Source organism: Hippichthys cyanospilos, chromosome 4 (genome assembly GCF_059441005.1).
Source record: "Hippichthys cyanospilos isolate Australia breed blue-spotted pipefish chromosome 4, RoL_Hcya_1.0, whole genome shotgun sequence".
Lineage (NCBI taxonomy): Eukaryota > Metazoa > Chordata > Actinopteri > Syngnathiformes > Syngnathidae > Hippichthys > Hippichthys cyanospilos.
In genome coordinates this window covers 4,394,528-4,410,255 of record NC_142372.1, presented here as the reverse complement: position 1 = coordinate 4,410,255, position 15,728 = coordinate 4,394,528, and the positions used below count along the sequence as shown (strand labels likewise).

The window sequence follows — 15,728 nt, the reverse complement described above, 5'->3', positions numbered from 1 at the left end:
AAAAAAAAGAAAAAAAAAAGACTAATCCTGAAGGTTTTTTTCCAAAAATAAGTGTATTTTTTTTAATGTTTTTTTTAAATTATAAAAAGTGCAGTTTTCTGAAAAATATAACTCCTAAAATAAAAAAAATTGAAAAAAAGGTTTTTTCCCCAAAATAAGTGTATATTTTTTTAAATGTGTTTCATTTTCAGAAGTTAACTTTTCTCTTGAAAAGAAACAAAAATGATCCAAAACAAATCAGCAATTTGTAAATCAGAATTAATCAACTTTTCAACACGTGAATTCTTGAATTCAGAATTTTCCGCAGTGTTTATGTTATTTTGAAAATAGAGTGCGTCAGGTTTGTTCTAAAAAACAAACCCACAAACATTTTAACCCAAAGAAAAATGAATGTTATGATATCCTTATTTATTTAGGATTTGTTTTTTGTTTTTAAAAAAATGTGTCTTTCATCATTTTTTTTTCTCATCAACATCCTCAAGACAAGGCACAAACCTGAAGCCTGTCCACGTGAACTTTGACCCCTCCGATGCTGCCTTTCTTGAAGGAAGCCAGCATGTCCAGCACTGGATTGAAACGACTTCCCCTAAAGAGACAAACGAGTCCAATCTCTTTTTAAAAACATACTTGGAAGTATTTACTGTATATATTCCAGATTGCATCTGATATCTTACTTGATGTTGTCCTCGTGGATGAGCACCAAGAAGAGAGGTCGCCCTTGCATCTTCCAACACTGCTTGATGAACTGGAGGGCGTTCTGCATCGTTCAAAAAACGGTGGAAAGACTTTGCAACTTTTTCTCAATATGACTATTTTTTTTTTAGTATACATTTTTCAGTCAAACAAAATGAAAATCAAAATGTTTCATCAAAATGTTTCATCCAAATCAGGCATTTACATACAACTGCTTTTATTTTGGAAAACAATCCTTATTTTGTCCTATTTTCTGATGTCGCAATGTAATCTGGTGAACAAATCAATAACAGAAATTTATTATAATATTAGTGCATTTTCTACACTTTCAATTTGAGTAAAAGTATGTTTTAAAACAATTAACAAAATGATTAATTGACAGGAACAAATTGATCAATTATTAGAATAATCTTTGGTTGCGGCTTTAACGCATATCATATATTTCTGCACGGAAAATAATCTTTTTTTTAATATAACTATGCTCTTGTAATATATATATTTTTAGTTCAAATTAAAAAATGGATGAAGTGGCATGCTGGAAATATGGTTCTTGTTATTCTTCCGGCCCCACCATTCCTGTGAGGTGTTTGCATGTTCTCCCCATGCCTGTGTGGGTTTCCCCATCCCAAAGACATGCACGATAGGTATATTGGGCACTCAAAATTGCTCTTAGGTTGTTTATTTGTTTTTTTTTTGTTATGTCATTTTCGGACCCCTTTTTCAAAGATGATTTTCATAATATTAGAATCCTTTTTCTCAGGAAAATACTTTTTTTTTTTTACAAAATTGTATTTTCTTTCCTGATGACGTGATTTATTATAGTTCTCATCCTACTTCTTGTGTCATATGAAAAAAAGAACATCTCTCCCATATTATACAGTTAGTCAGTGATGCGTTCGCCGCCGTCAGTTTATTTGACAATTTGCTGCGCGTCTTTGTAAAGGCTCACTACACACACCGTATATTTTTATTCCTAGTGCGCTCGTAACCGCTTTACAGCAAGCCGGCCGTTTAAATAAAGCTTTAAGATGAATTATCATGCGGTAAACCTTACGCGTTTACACCATTTCGACGGCGTATCGGCGCCGGGGAAAAGGCCACGGATGTCGGGATATATCGAGGGGCGGGCAAGCGTTTTATGACCTGTTTTATGCGTGCGTACCTTAATGTCGTCAATCAGCAGCATGACATCCTGGGAAAGGTAAAAGTCGCTCAGGTCAAAGACGATGGGGTAGCACACCACCGTCTTGCCCAGGATGCGGTAAATCTGCAACACGCACAATAAGATGGATGCTCACCAGGAATGCCGTACAGTATACGTGACTGTGGGGAGCGTGTAAAAGCAGCCATCAATCTTAGCGTACTCGACCCGAGGGATAACACGTTCATACACATTTTGAAAGCAACGCTAGCTTCGCCGTGCACACACACACACACACACACATACGGATGATGAAAATGCCCTCCGGCTAGCAGTTTTTTTTCTCCGTAAATGTGCCATTGGAATATTATCTTAGCCAGTGGGTGGCGGGTGTTGAGATACATTGGTTAGGGTTGGGTTAAGATGGTCTGGGTTTGAAAACACAAAACGGTGCAGAATAATGTACCGTAATACAGAGAAGCGGATCCTTCCTGCATGTAAAATTCTGAGGCAACTCAGTACCCATGGGGGTACTTGAAGGAACTCCAGGGGGTACTGGAGATTTTAAATAAAACAAACATGCAAAAATCCATCCATCCATTTTCTATAGCCGCTTATCCCCGCAGGCTTGCTGGCGCCTATCTCAGCTGGCTTCGGGCAGTAGGCGGGGGACATCCTGAACTGGTTGCCATCCAATCGCAGGGCACGCAGAGACGAACGACCAATCACGCGCCCAATCACACCTAAGGACAATTTAGTATGTCCGATTCACCTGCCATGCATGTTTTATTTAAAAGTTCATAAAGCAAATTTTATGTTTACTAAGTTATTCAATTTCATTATTTTAAAATCCCGTTTTCCTCATACTGGAATGGTTTGACCCAAGTTGTCACGTGCCTCCTCTCGTTACCTGTCACGTTAATGATTTATTTTTGTGAGCACTGACTTTCTTGTGGATAAATATTTAATGATTATTATAACATTTTGAAAACAGGTATAACGCATTGTTGATTTTTTTTTGGTAACAAATATTTACTAATAATAAAGTTAATGATTTAATTAGAATTAATGAAATGTTTGGGGAAAATAAAAGTTCATAAAGCAAATTTTATGTTCACTAAGTTATTCAATTTCATTATTTTAAAATCCCGTTTTCCTCATACTAGAATGGTTTGACCCAAGTTGTCACGTGCCTCCTCTCGTTACCTGTCACGTTAATGATTTATTTTTGTGAGCACTGACTTTCTTGTGGATAAATATTTAATGATTATTATAACATTTTGAAAACAGGTATAACACATTGTTGATTTTTTTTTGGTAACAAATATTTACTAATAATAAAGTTAATGATTTATTTAGAATTAATAAAATGTTTGGGGAAAATAAAAGTTCATAAAGCAAATTTTATGTTCACTAAGTTATTCAATTTCATTATTTTAAAATCCCGTTTTCCTCATACTAGAATGGTTCGACCCAAGTTGTCACGTGCCTCCTCTCGTTACCTGTCATGTTAATGATTTATTTTTGTGAGCACTGACTTTCTTGTGGATAAATATTTAATGATTATTATAACATTTTGAAAACAGGTATAACACATTGTTGATTTTTTTTTGGTAACAAATATTTACTAATAATAAAGTTAATGATTTATTTAGAATTAATAAAATGTTTGGGGAAAATAAAAGTTCATAAAGCAAATTTTATGTTCACTAAGTTATTCAATTTCATTATTTTAAAATCCCGTTTTCCTCATACTAGAATGGTTCGACCCAAGTTGTCACGTGCCTCCTCTCGTTACCTGTCATGTTAATGATTTATTTTTGTGAGCACTGACTTTCTTGTGGATAAATATTTAATGATTATTATAACATTTTGAAAACAGGTATAACACATTGTTGATTTTTTTTTGGTAACAAATATTTACTAATAATAAAGTTAATGATTTATTTAGAATTAATAAAATGTTTGGGGAAAATAAAAGTTCATAAAGCAAATTTTATGTTCACTAAGTTATTCAATTTCATTATTTTAAAATCCCGTTTTCCTCATACTAGAATGGTTTGACCCAAGTTGTCACGTGCCTCCTCTCGTTACCTGTCATGTTAATGATTTATTTTTGTGAACAGATCTCTAAAAGAGGATGCTTTATGTTGATTTTTTTAATTCATCACTGAATTAAATTTAATACATCATTGTATAGTTGGCATTTCTGTTGAAATGAAATAAATTCAACATTCAGCACCCCAACACCGACTCCGGGAAATGCCTTTGCTCTTTGAAATTGATGTTGCAGGCCGCGCGGATTCACTGAGCCGCATCCGCCGAGTGCTTGTCCATGACGTGTGGGAGGCAGCTGATAAAATTCGAGCGAGCATATGTTCACGCGTGTACCGTATACCTTAGAGGTCCCGATGCAGCCCACGGGTCGATCAGGACGCCCACTCAGACCCAGCTTGTTGTTGACGGCCAGGAAGCGGTACGCCTGTAGAAAGACACGCATATAAATGCGCGGGATGGCGAGGGGAAGTCATTCGGTACCCGGCCGAGACATTCCTGTTGCTGCAGAAATTACCTTCATACAACAGCGCGGCCACCCGCTGGTATTGTTATTATCATTAATGCTTATGAGACGTGACGCTAATGAAAAGGTCCCCGTCACGCCATTAGCGATGTCCTTAGCAGGACCCCCGTGGGGTTTAAGGAGCAGCGGCAGCATGAACTCACCGCTGATACGTCATTTGAGCGATGATGGACACATTGAGAAGAGATAAAAACACTCATTGAGTACTTGTTTTCCTGCTAACATATATAGCCTTGCCTGACTTAGAATTAGGCCTCTCATTTGAATAGAATAGAATTTTTTATTATTATTCTATGGTATATTGTTATTATGGCTGCATGATTGAAATAATAATCATGATTATTTGGGGTAATATTGAAATGACTATTATTAATCACGATTATTCATCATGTTTGGTTATACATGTCTATTTATTGCCCTTTTTTTCCTAACAAGCATTATATAAACAAGAATTCAAGGCTTGATATTTACAAATAAAAATTATAATAATAAACTAAAATCAATAAATAAAGTAAATCATAATTCAAATAAGTCAAAATGAAGCCTACTTAGAACCAAGCACATGATTAACTTTTAAGCAAATTTTGAAAAATTCGCAGTCAAAATGTCATTTTCGGTCATTTCAAAACAAATGTATTCAAACCAGATTTTTCAAAATGAGTCGAAATTGACAGCCTAGCACTGTACATATTAGGAGTCAGGTGAGAAACTCAATGCCATTTCACACTGGTAAATAATACATTAGGGTGAGAACAGCAGAGACTTTTGTCATGCAAACATGTGGGAAACACTGCCCCCTGGTTTCAGGATGACAAAGTGCTTGATTTGACATGTAGGTAGCCGGCTTTTTAAATGTTAACACTGCAGCCAATAGCGATTAAAATTCGATTAATTGTGCAGCCCTATAGTGTTCTTCCAATTGGTGCCTAGTGGAAAAAAAAGACCAATAAATAAAATAAATACCATAGAATAAAAATCAGTTTTACAGAAATCAATTGTTATTTTCAATGTGTTTTTGTTTTTCATATCATAAATATCGCTGCTGAAAAGGCTATTCTTGAGTCATTTTCCCAGCTTTTATGAGCACAATAGCGCCCACCGGAGGTCAAAAGGATGCTCAAAATAAACTGGAACTCATCGATCTTATCGACAGAAATAAAAGCTCTCAAAGTGAGATTTTGCTCAAAATAGGCAACTGGCAGTCAACACACGTCTTCGACAAACATAACCCCTCCAACTAAGAGCAACCGCAATTACGAGGCTGTTCCATGAAAGGGCAACGCGGGGGGGAAAGGTGTTGGACCTTCTTCTTTAACGTGACTTTGAAAACATCTAAAGATGCCGTGGAGTTGAGCAAAGACTAATGTTTCCGCTCTTCTGTGTCGTCGGGCGGCTATCTAAAAGCACCGCAATGGAGGATGCAAAGAGAATCTAGCTGGACATTGATTCTGACCCCCCCATCACCACCTTCAGCTTCAGAGGTGTGAAATCCTCACCTGCTACGTGAGCGGAATACATCAGCTGAGCAGCTTCTTGCCCTTGAAATCGACCAGGCATGTTACGCTTAAAGAATACGCGCTGGCGGTAGGATAACTGTTTTTTTTTTTTTTTTACCTTGAATAGAACATGTCCCAGTTGTCCTTCGCATGTTAGCAAATAGGTAAATCCACATCATTTTTTTAACGTTACAAATCATTTTCTATGTAGGCAGATTAGTAGCCGCCAGAAGATTTCCCTGAACACGTGAAGTGGACCTTCACGCTCGGATAGAGTTGCAGTTCACCCATTCAGTCAAAGGGTGGTGCTATGTTCCTCCGGTGCAACTCCTCTGCAGAACACACGCCGGCTAAAAGGATGTTCTCATTAAAATGAAACACAAGTAAGTAAAGAGCAGGACACTGTATCAAAAAAAAAAAAAAAAAAAGACACAGCTGTCCATTGATGATGAAGCAGAATTGCAAATGCATGGTTGCATACACACACGCGTGCACACACGCGGGGAGGTGAGGACAACCCGAATCAGCACCCATGTGGAGAATGCCAATGAGGCAGCTGGTCAAGGCGGATTTTAATTCACACGAGTGCATGACATCACCAGTAAGTCTTGAAGTAAGATTTGAAGCTATTGTATGAGGTTTTCTTTGTAGTTTTGTTCTTGTTCAGCCTTTGCATGGAGAAGGAGACTCTGGAGAACATTTCTTCTGATTAACATTTTTTCATAGATTACAGTAATGATAAATGTGATCTAAAGAAAAATCAGCACATTCCTTTTACGTTTTTCTTCGGGTTGAAGCGTTTAAGGCATTGGTGCTCCTGTGTTATTGTTCCAGATCAAATTACACTTGTTCTCATTTATTCTTTTTTTTTTCAGCATAAAACGGTTCAGCTGGTTAAACATGATTCTAATTTAAATAAGGGTTGACCTATTTTTCCCCATTTCTGGCACTTTAATGCGCTAAGTTATTTTTTTTTTCTCTTTCAAACTAACCTGTATAAATCCTGTAAAAAAAAAAAAAGTCAAATTATTATTGGTGGCAGTTGATTTATATTGCATTTTCCATTTTGTTCATGTTAAAAAGTATACGATTTTAGGCGTACTTTTACAATTTTTATAGATAATGATCTTAATTTCAGTCACTGTGGAGAGCGGGTGGTCACAAAATGTTTACTCTTTTCTAGGGGGGGCTTTGCAAAAAATAATTGCAAATCACTGAGTTAAGGTAAGGTAATGTAAGCTAAGTAAGTAGATAGGTAGCATAGATAAGTGAGTAGGGTGGGAGGTAAATGATTAATGGGAAATAAAGTGCACTTATACGGTATTTGCTTTTATGGACACCATATGGTGTTTAGACCAGAAAAGAAAGAACTGTGTCGCCATGGCAACAATGTTTTGTTTTCATTTTTCATCTAAAACAGACACGGTTTAAAGATAATCAAACCGCTAGGAGGAGTCCATTAAAATGTGACCTCTATAATAGGGCCAAAATTGAAAGAAAATGCAAAATGATGGACTTCCTTTTTGAGCTTAACTCCAATAAACCAGTTTAAGTAGTTTATGCCTTGTAAGTCATTAATAAGTAGAAATCTGAATTCATATTTTAGTCATGAGCTGAAGCGCGATTGGTTGTTGCCCTGAGCAATTGTGATGTAATTTTAAATCGATAGCAATAGACAAAATGGCCCAATTTTTGATGACTTCAAAGACGAGTTTGATTTTTTTCCCCAAGAAAGAATTGGAGGTGGGTCAAGCCCAGGTTTGATTCTGGATATTCTCCTGTATGTTCTTCTCCGTGTTCTCCACGTGTGTCCCGCGATCTGTTCCATCAAAGTGTACAGTCGACTTTTATGCGCTCGGAAGGATTACGCAAGCGTCGGGCCGAAGCTCAGGAAAAGTCCATTAAGCGGCAGGCAGAAAATCGAAAAGTGTCTTTACAGTTATCCACTCTACAAAGTGCTCTTTTAATTTGTAGTCTGTACTAAATCCCGCCGCTTGCTCGGTGATTCCCGCTCTGACCCCCGGGCGGGTAAACAACGCGCGGGGTGAATTTTGCACTAAAAGGCATTGAAGGATGCAGAGGAAATGTGACGAAGCGGCGAGGACGACGGCGGAGTTTGCCCGGGATGCTTTTCATCATCATCGCCGGATCGTTAACTTCACTTTTTGCCGAATCATCTCTGTGCGCTTTGCCTCCTAATAAGGACCCCGAGTGATTATTGATCGTACGCCGGCACGAGACGCATAGATCCAAAAGCGGCTCCCTTCGTTCCGAGTATAAACTGTATCAATGCACACGCGGCAAACAAGAACTTCTTGATGCACAGGCAATGCGCGGCTGAACATCAGTCACGAGATGTTTGATGAAAACGACAAGGAGAACATTTCTCAAACGGCTCTTCACTCTCGGCATTTCCATTATCTCCAAAGATGGATTTCTGACAATGTGACTGGCTGCACCGTCATCTTAAAGGGGAAGTCAAGTACAACATTTTTTTTTTTTTTACAAGAATATATATATATATATATATATATATATATATATATATATATATATATATATATATATATATATATAGGCCTGTCTGCATCCAGTTGATGTAGTATAAGCCTGGAAAAAAGAAAAAAAAAACAAAACAAAGAAAAAAAAACATATATATATATATATATATATATATATATATATATATATATATATATATATATATATATGCAAGTCGAGATCTTAAAGGGACAGTGTGTGAGATTTAGACGATTTTCATTAAAAAGGAATACATTAAATGATTGTAATTTTGAATGAATATGTTCCGGTGACCAACAATATGTTTTTAATATAATCATCAGTCTAGTTATCATGAAATTATATTACATTGGAGGTGGCACTCCTCCGGAGGCGGCCATGTTTGTTAAAGCTCCAGACAATGGTAAATGCAGCACCTGCAGCACCTCCTGCTGTCCGTAGTGAAAAACGCTCTAAATCTTACACAGTATACATTGACGGAGAGCTGTTGTAAAAATCCTAAAGGGGTCTATCTATCAATTACATACACAGACTTTTCAAATTAAGAGCAAATGAAGTGGAACATTAAGCAACTTAATGCTAAACCGTTCTATCGTGAGTTTCTATCGTGCGTTTAATTTATTCAGTGTGCATTGTCATCAGCGACACAATTTTCCAGCAGACAAGCCCAAAAAAACCCAACCCAAAAACAGATGCTGTTATGCAACCTATTTACTGGAGTTTATTTATTTATTTATTTTACTTTTTACTTCGATTTGTTCCTGCTTGTATTAGAGGGGGGTTGTTGTATATGCACGAAACCCTGTCAGCGAACGGCATGCTAAACAATAACTCCTCGACCATGTGCGCTGATTTGTAAGTTACACGCGTGAGATTTTGCGCGTTTTATTCTCAGCGCGCGAGTGTCGGCAGGCTCACATATTGCTCCAACATCATTGGTAACATTTGTTTCTTGTCGAGCTATGACGCTCTTCGTGGAGGGGAAATGACGACGAGCGGTCGGGGCCATTATGCTGATCGATAGCGCTTAAGTACGGCACCGCTGAGGTGATCAATGGCGTGGAGCTGACAGCGTGTCTTTGATGAATGCGACAATCAAGATGAGCGAGGGCTGCTGGCATGCAATCTGACTGATTGCGACATTGATTAGCGCCGCGGTGGCGTCGATGCTATTTTTTCTTTTTTTTTTGACGGAGAACTCCTCCAATTACAGCAAAAACAAAGCGAGAGGGGAAGTAGCTTAGCGATGCTAACTTGCTAGTGCCACTTGACAACAGAAGGCAATCACTTCCACGATGTTTACGCGTCAAGGACTGGAGACATATTTTGTCTCTATTTGTTTATACAGGGATAAAACCTTTTAACTCATTCACTGCCAGCCTGGTTCAAATTGATTTTTCAACTTATCATTTGTGTCCAACGTAGCGGACGTTTGTTTTTGGTCTATATTTTCTCGACTCAATGGATCGACCCAATTATGTCCTATAGTGTGCTTAGTAGAAGACATCAAGATTCAAGAGTTTTATTGTCATAAGCATAGCAATGCTACACAGTGAAATTCTTATTCTGTTCACTAACTCGAGCAGACTACGTTCCACAATCGAGCAAATAATAAAGTAGGCAATAAAACTAAAACAAAACAAAAAAAAAAACAGTGAGAGAAATAAGGGCAACAAACAATGATGTCAAAAATGTTTTGGTGGAACGCAATTGACTTTGCTGTCTTCAAGAAGCATAATGGACACAACAGAGGACACAAACTGTGTCTCAGGAGGATATAGCTCAAAAGAAGTCAAATAAAAAAGTTTTTCACATCTATAATCATTGACGGGCATGTTAATACTTTGAGTTGAAAGGACGTTAAGTGACGGCAAAAGAGGGCAACAGACGCAAACTACCTGTTTGTTATTTTTTATGGACAGAGAAAAAAAAAGTGGAAAAAAAAGTTTTCCATTAAACAGAGAAGAAAAAAATGTTCAAAATTGGCTGTCAGGTTCTTTTTTTCATGGCCGGCATTGAAAGATTTAATACCTAATAACAATGAATGCTTCAATAAAATGATGATTAATGTGCCACTTATATACTTTCTATAGCCAAGAAATTAAACACTGCTGGCTTTCGTAATTTTTTTGTCCTAAAGAAACAGATACAAGATGCTCAAAAATCTCATTGGTTAGGGTTAGGGTCATGTTTTTCCAAGATGATTTCTCCAGTTTGATGTGAAGATGATCTAAAATGTGATGTCTTGATAATTATCTCTCAAATCTGGTGCTTTCAAGGCTGTTGTGTGTATATGTGTGTGTTGCATGCGTGTGCGCGTGCGTTACCTTGACTAATTCCTTCTGAGGCCAGATTTGGATGGGTTCCACCTGCTGCGGCGTCTGCGTCTGAATACCGTATGTGTTGAGGAACACTTGCAGTCTACACAAATCCCAAAAAAATGTTTCATAAAATCATTCTTCATCCACAAAATGTTGACTGTATTTTCCGCACTATAAGGCGCACCGGATTATAAGGCGCACCCCCAATTAATGACACATTTTAAAACTTTTTTCCAAATATAAGGCGCACCGGATTATAAGGCGCACCCTCAATTAATGACATATTTTCAAACTTTTTCAATCACAATGTAGTAATACGCAAAGTAATAACAATAATAACTCAAATAATAACTCTAAACTCTCATTAGCATAATACCTCAATATGAACAACGTTGTTCAACTGTAAACACACAAAAAAACAGGTAAAGCTTACTTTATCACTTCATTCCCCATCTACGAATCCCAATCTCAATATTGATCCATATATAAGGCGCACCTGATTATAAGGCGCACCATCAGCTTTTGAAAAAAAAATTAAGGCTTTTAGGTGTGCCTTATAGTGCAGAAAATACGGTGCTACAATTTATATTTATAGTTCATTCCTTAATACATACGTACCTCTGGCTTTCAGCTATCAGTGACACATGGACAACAACATCATTCTCTATGGGGCCCTGTGAGGGACAAAGAAAAAATGTTTGTCTTTTTGCAATGTTTCTCTACTACAATTGTAACCGTAATGCTATTAGATTCAAGTTCAGGCTTAGATTCAGCCACGGCAAAACATTTATTTTTTTCATAATTCACGGTTCCATCAATCAAAACAAGTTTTCCAGGTCCTGAAGTGACAAAGCATCCCCGGACCATCACACTACCACGGCTATAATTGACTGCTGGGAAGATGTTTGTTTTCTGAAATGTCAAAAATGGAACTCGAAATAAAGAGAGATAGTTTTGCGGCCCCTTTGACAAAGGGAGCTAACGCGCATTCATGTCAGGGATTCGGCATGTTCATGGCTGCCGGTTAAGAATGTCTTAAAACCAATTGTGATTTTGAATGAAGCCTAACTAGTTAAAAAAAATAAATAAATCGACGTTTGCTACATTCGCTCCTCAATTCAGCTTTTGAATTTTGTTCTAAACTTTATAATCTGTTTTGTCCGATGCATCGCTGCACTTTCTTTGCAGTTCATCCGGGCGGCGTGCCAAGAAAAGTGCACAAAAACGCGGATTGATTTGACGGAGGTCAATAGACTCTTGCGAGAAATGAAGTGATGTGATTTGAAAGCGGAATTCGGCGGCGCTCGGCACATTAAGTGACAGTGGATGGAGGCATAGCGCAACCTCCACGCCGGTGGAATGGAAATGAGATGTAAATGGCGAGCAAGCAACTGCGGATGATGGAGTTCTGCATTGTGATGCTGCCCCGCGCCTGTGAAAAAATGAACTGGCCATTTACCGTATCGTTAACGCGATATGACGTGTCAATCAGAATAAAATGATGCAAAAGTCGACGGGAGTCCGATTTGATGAGAATAAACCTGCATTATTCACTTCCCCTCTCGCTTTGTTTTGACTAAAAATCCACTTCAGCGACTCGTTGAAGGACTGCTGCACGGTCAACGCGGTGGATAAGTGGAGTGGAAGCAGACAAGTTTGGCTGCAGGCTGCTGGAGGAGTTTGAGCCAGCAGCCATGAAAAATAAATCGCGGCACTCAGTGTGGCACCGCTGACGCATTCTGACAGGCAACACATTTTTTATGCAAGCCCTTCCCTCATAAGCAATTTCAATTCTGAAGCCCCAACCCCCAAAAATGTCCGCTCTATTGTGCCCCAATTTCAAGTTAGTTATAAGTCGTAAAAACTCAGAAAATTGTTACGGAGAAAAAACAGTTGCGCTAACTAGAATGGCTGCCATAATTGTCAATTATATTTTAATCCTACCGCTATACTGCGGGTCAAATTGAGCATTTTGATAGTTAACGTAAATAAACAAGACTTTTATTTGTCTTACGTTATAATCAACGTAACCGTTATGCATTTGTATGCAATTTTGTGAGGATGCTTTTCCAAATGCTTTTTTTGGATAAATAAGCAAACCCCGGGTCAAAATGACCCAAGAAGATATATAGCTACATTATAGCTATTTGTGATGGAAAAAAATCACGAGATTTGTTAGTTATCATGTTTATACGGAAAAAATGTTTCAGAAATGCTTGGATAATTAAAATACAACTCAGGGTCAAATTGACCCAGGATGTAATGACTATTGCGCAGAAATAAACATATTGCCCCTGTTACTTTGTTGGAATCTTTGTCACTTTTGGATAAGATACAGAACATAAATCACAGTGTAAAACACATTTTTGATGCATTTACATGACTAAATAAACCCCGGGTCAAAGTGACCCAGAGACATTATTTCTGTTCCTCTCAAACAAATAAAACAAAGGTTAAAGTTGTTCTAACTTAAATTACTGTTCAAGCCTAAAACAATTCAATACGAACCCTAACTTCATCATGAAACGATAAAATGACTTCTATTTGAAACTGTCTTAAAAACCGTAAGCCTTAATTGAAATTCTAAACCAGCAGTTCTCAATTGGGGGTATGTGAAGGCACTTTAGGGGGTACATACATAAATACATACATTTTAATAAGAGTTTCTGCAAGCAATGGCAAATCTAATTTAATGGAACGATACATGTTTCTTTACAAATTAAGAGCAAATTAATTGGGAGATGGAGCAACTCAATGGAAAATTGTGTTTTACTTACTCTTTTACTTTCACTCTTTTTTTTAAAGCAATAAAAACTATTCTGATTCCATGTTCACACAAAATGACCAGCTTCAATTCAAGGACATCGTTAATTCTTTCAGTGCCATGGACGAAAATTCTCGTCTTTTAAAATAGTAAATAATAATAAATAATAAAATTCTAGCCAAATACGTTTTTTTAAAGGAAGGTAGCTGACACCCTTGACTAGTGCTTATCTAATATTAAGCCAATTGAGCACTGTAGTGATAACTATGACCAGTGAAAATAATAAATTTACTAACCCTCCACAGATTTTCTTTTCCGATAACGCTTGGCACAATAATTCTATGTCAGTCCAGTTAAAATGGAGTAGAATTGAGTAAACAACAGGAATAAGCTCTAAATCGTCAGCCATGGTCGGTATTCAATTTTTTCACATCATTGAATAGCTAAATTCCAATTTTACCAAACTCAGCATAACAAGAAAAGTCCTTCTTTACTTTATTACTTATTTGAAAGCTTTCTAGTCGCCTTCTACCTGTCCTTGCCTTCCCCTCGCTTACATTTGGTCCTAATTATCTCGTTTTCTGCACCTTCCACTATTTTCCTTCTCTTTTTATCCATCCCATTCTTCTTTTTAACCTTAATCTTTCTGTCCTTCCTCATTTCCTTATGTGTCTCGCTTTTGCTTCTTCCCTCGAGGTAGGGCAGGAAAAAAAAAAAAGGAATTATTCTGGTTGTGGCGTTCTGATGAAAAATTTGCAGTGAGATGTGAATCTGTCTTTCTTCCTGGTTTTTGGATTGTGAGCAATTCCCAGTGGAAGCCCAAAAGGCAAGACTGCATGACATTTTTTTGTTTTTCAGGATATGGAATCAGTACACTGAAAAACGTATATTTTTTTAAGTGTTAAAGACCCACCAAAAATGGTCATACATAATTATAAATATTTTCAAACATTATTTTGGTTAAATGTATTCATAGTCAGCCCAGTGAAAATGTTTTTGATGTCCATAGCCGTATAAATATGAATCGTCCGACTGCATTTGAATGCACCAAACGCGCTGATGTCGGCAGCCACCGCAAGCATGTCAAGATAATCAGAATGCACCCAGCATTCTGAGGAAAAACTTCAAAATAAAAGCAGGAAAAGGAAGTTCCATTGATGACTTTATTTTGGTGCGATTATTATTTGATTACGTTTCCTCCGATTATTTCGAGCCTAACCCTCATTTGAAACACCCTGGCTTGAAACCGGACAATACAATCCATTTCTTGTACTTGTTTAAAACCTAAAAGTGCCACTCTGACAAAAAGATCCGCATGAAGGCGGATAAAGTTTTGCGTAAATGACAATCAGATCATTTGGACAAAATTATGGTTAAAGGTCGAAGTTTTAATGTACCAGTTACCGAAATGTTAAAATTGGGAGTAAAAAAAAAAAAGGAATTCGTTGATGATTGCTAAAGTCTTTTTGTCCAACTAGCTAGCTAGCGCGCACTCCTGAAACCTCAACGCTACGTTTGGGAGTCTCATATAAATGCCGTGCTAGCAGACATTACACAACTACTGTTTCAATTAATTGTTAAACTGTTAAAATCAATTTCAAGCCATACCTTTTTTTGTTTTGTTTAGTTTTTTGTTTAGTTTTTTGTTTTGTTTTAGTTCCTATGGCGTGGTATTAGTATTAGCACAGCCCAACTTATTGTCAGATGGAAAAAGGAAAAGTTTGCGTTGAGCATGTCTCTGCTTCAAGGTCACGTTGCCTCCCAGTCTGTGAGCGCGGCATCACAAAGGAATAAAAAAAAAAGACTTTCCCACAAAGTTGAAGCGAGAAAACGCAGCCTCGTTCCTCCCACCTCCTGAACGCCCTCTCCCCGTCTCCGTGTGAAATGAAATATAATCCCCTTCCTTTCAAGCCCCCCGGCGGCTCCGCGTCGGTGCACAGAGATTCGTATTTTTGATGAGGGCATTTGAACGTGTCACAGGTTTAACATCAAAGAAATGATAAGTCATGGACGCTAGGACGGCGGGAGGCGGGGGAATCGGGATGTCGCGGATGCGTTTGAGGGTTCCAAGGATGAGATTGTGTGGTTGAAGAGTGGGTAAAAGACGGAGGAGAAATATTATCCTGCCCTTGAGATGCTTTAAGGATGAGGTGACAACAGAAAATATACACTATGAATTCATAGAAAACATCCATCTATTCAAAGTCATCTT

At 37.6% G+C, this 15,728-nt stretch overlaps 1 protein-coding gene across 4 annotated transcripts in view; it reads right to left on the bottom strand.

Moving 5' to 3' along the window:
* Window positions 1-15,728, bottom strand: part of phkb (phosphorylase kinase, beta) — a 62,905-nt gene that overhangs the window by 14,510 nt on the left and 32,667 nt on the right. For all 4 annotated transcript variants that reach the window (XM_088412983.1, XM_088412982.1, XM_088412981.1 and 1 more), the window contains 6 exons: window positions 11,371-11,426; window positions 10,759-10,852; window positions 4,233-4,316; window positions 1,856-1,960; window positions 675-757; window positions 496-586 (listed from right to left, as the gene is read on the bottom strand). In XM_088412983.1, the coding sequence (XP_088269109.1) occupies window positions 496-586; window positions 675-757; window positions 1,856-1,960; window positions 4,233-4,316; window positions 10,759-10,852; window positions 11,371-11,426 (513 nt within the window). The remainder of the gene's footprint in view (window positions 1-495; window positions 587-674; window positions 758-1,855; window positions 1,961-4,232; window positions 4,317-10,758; window positions 10,853-11,370; window positions 11,427-15,728) is intronic.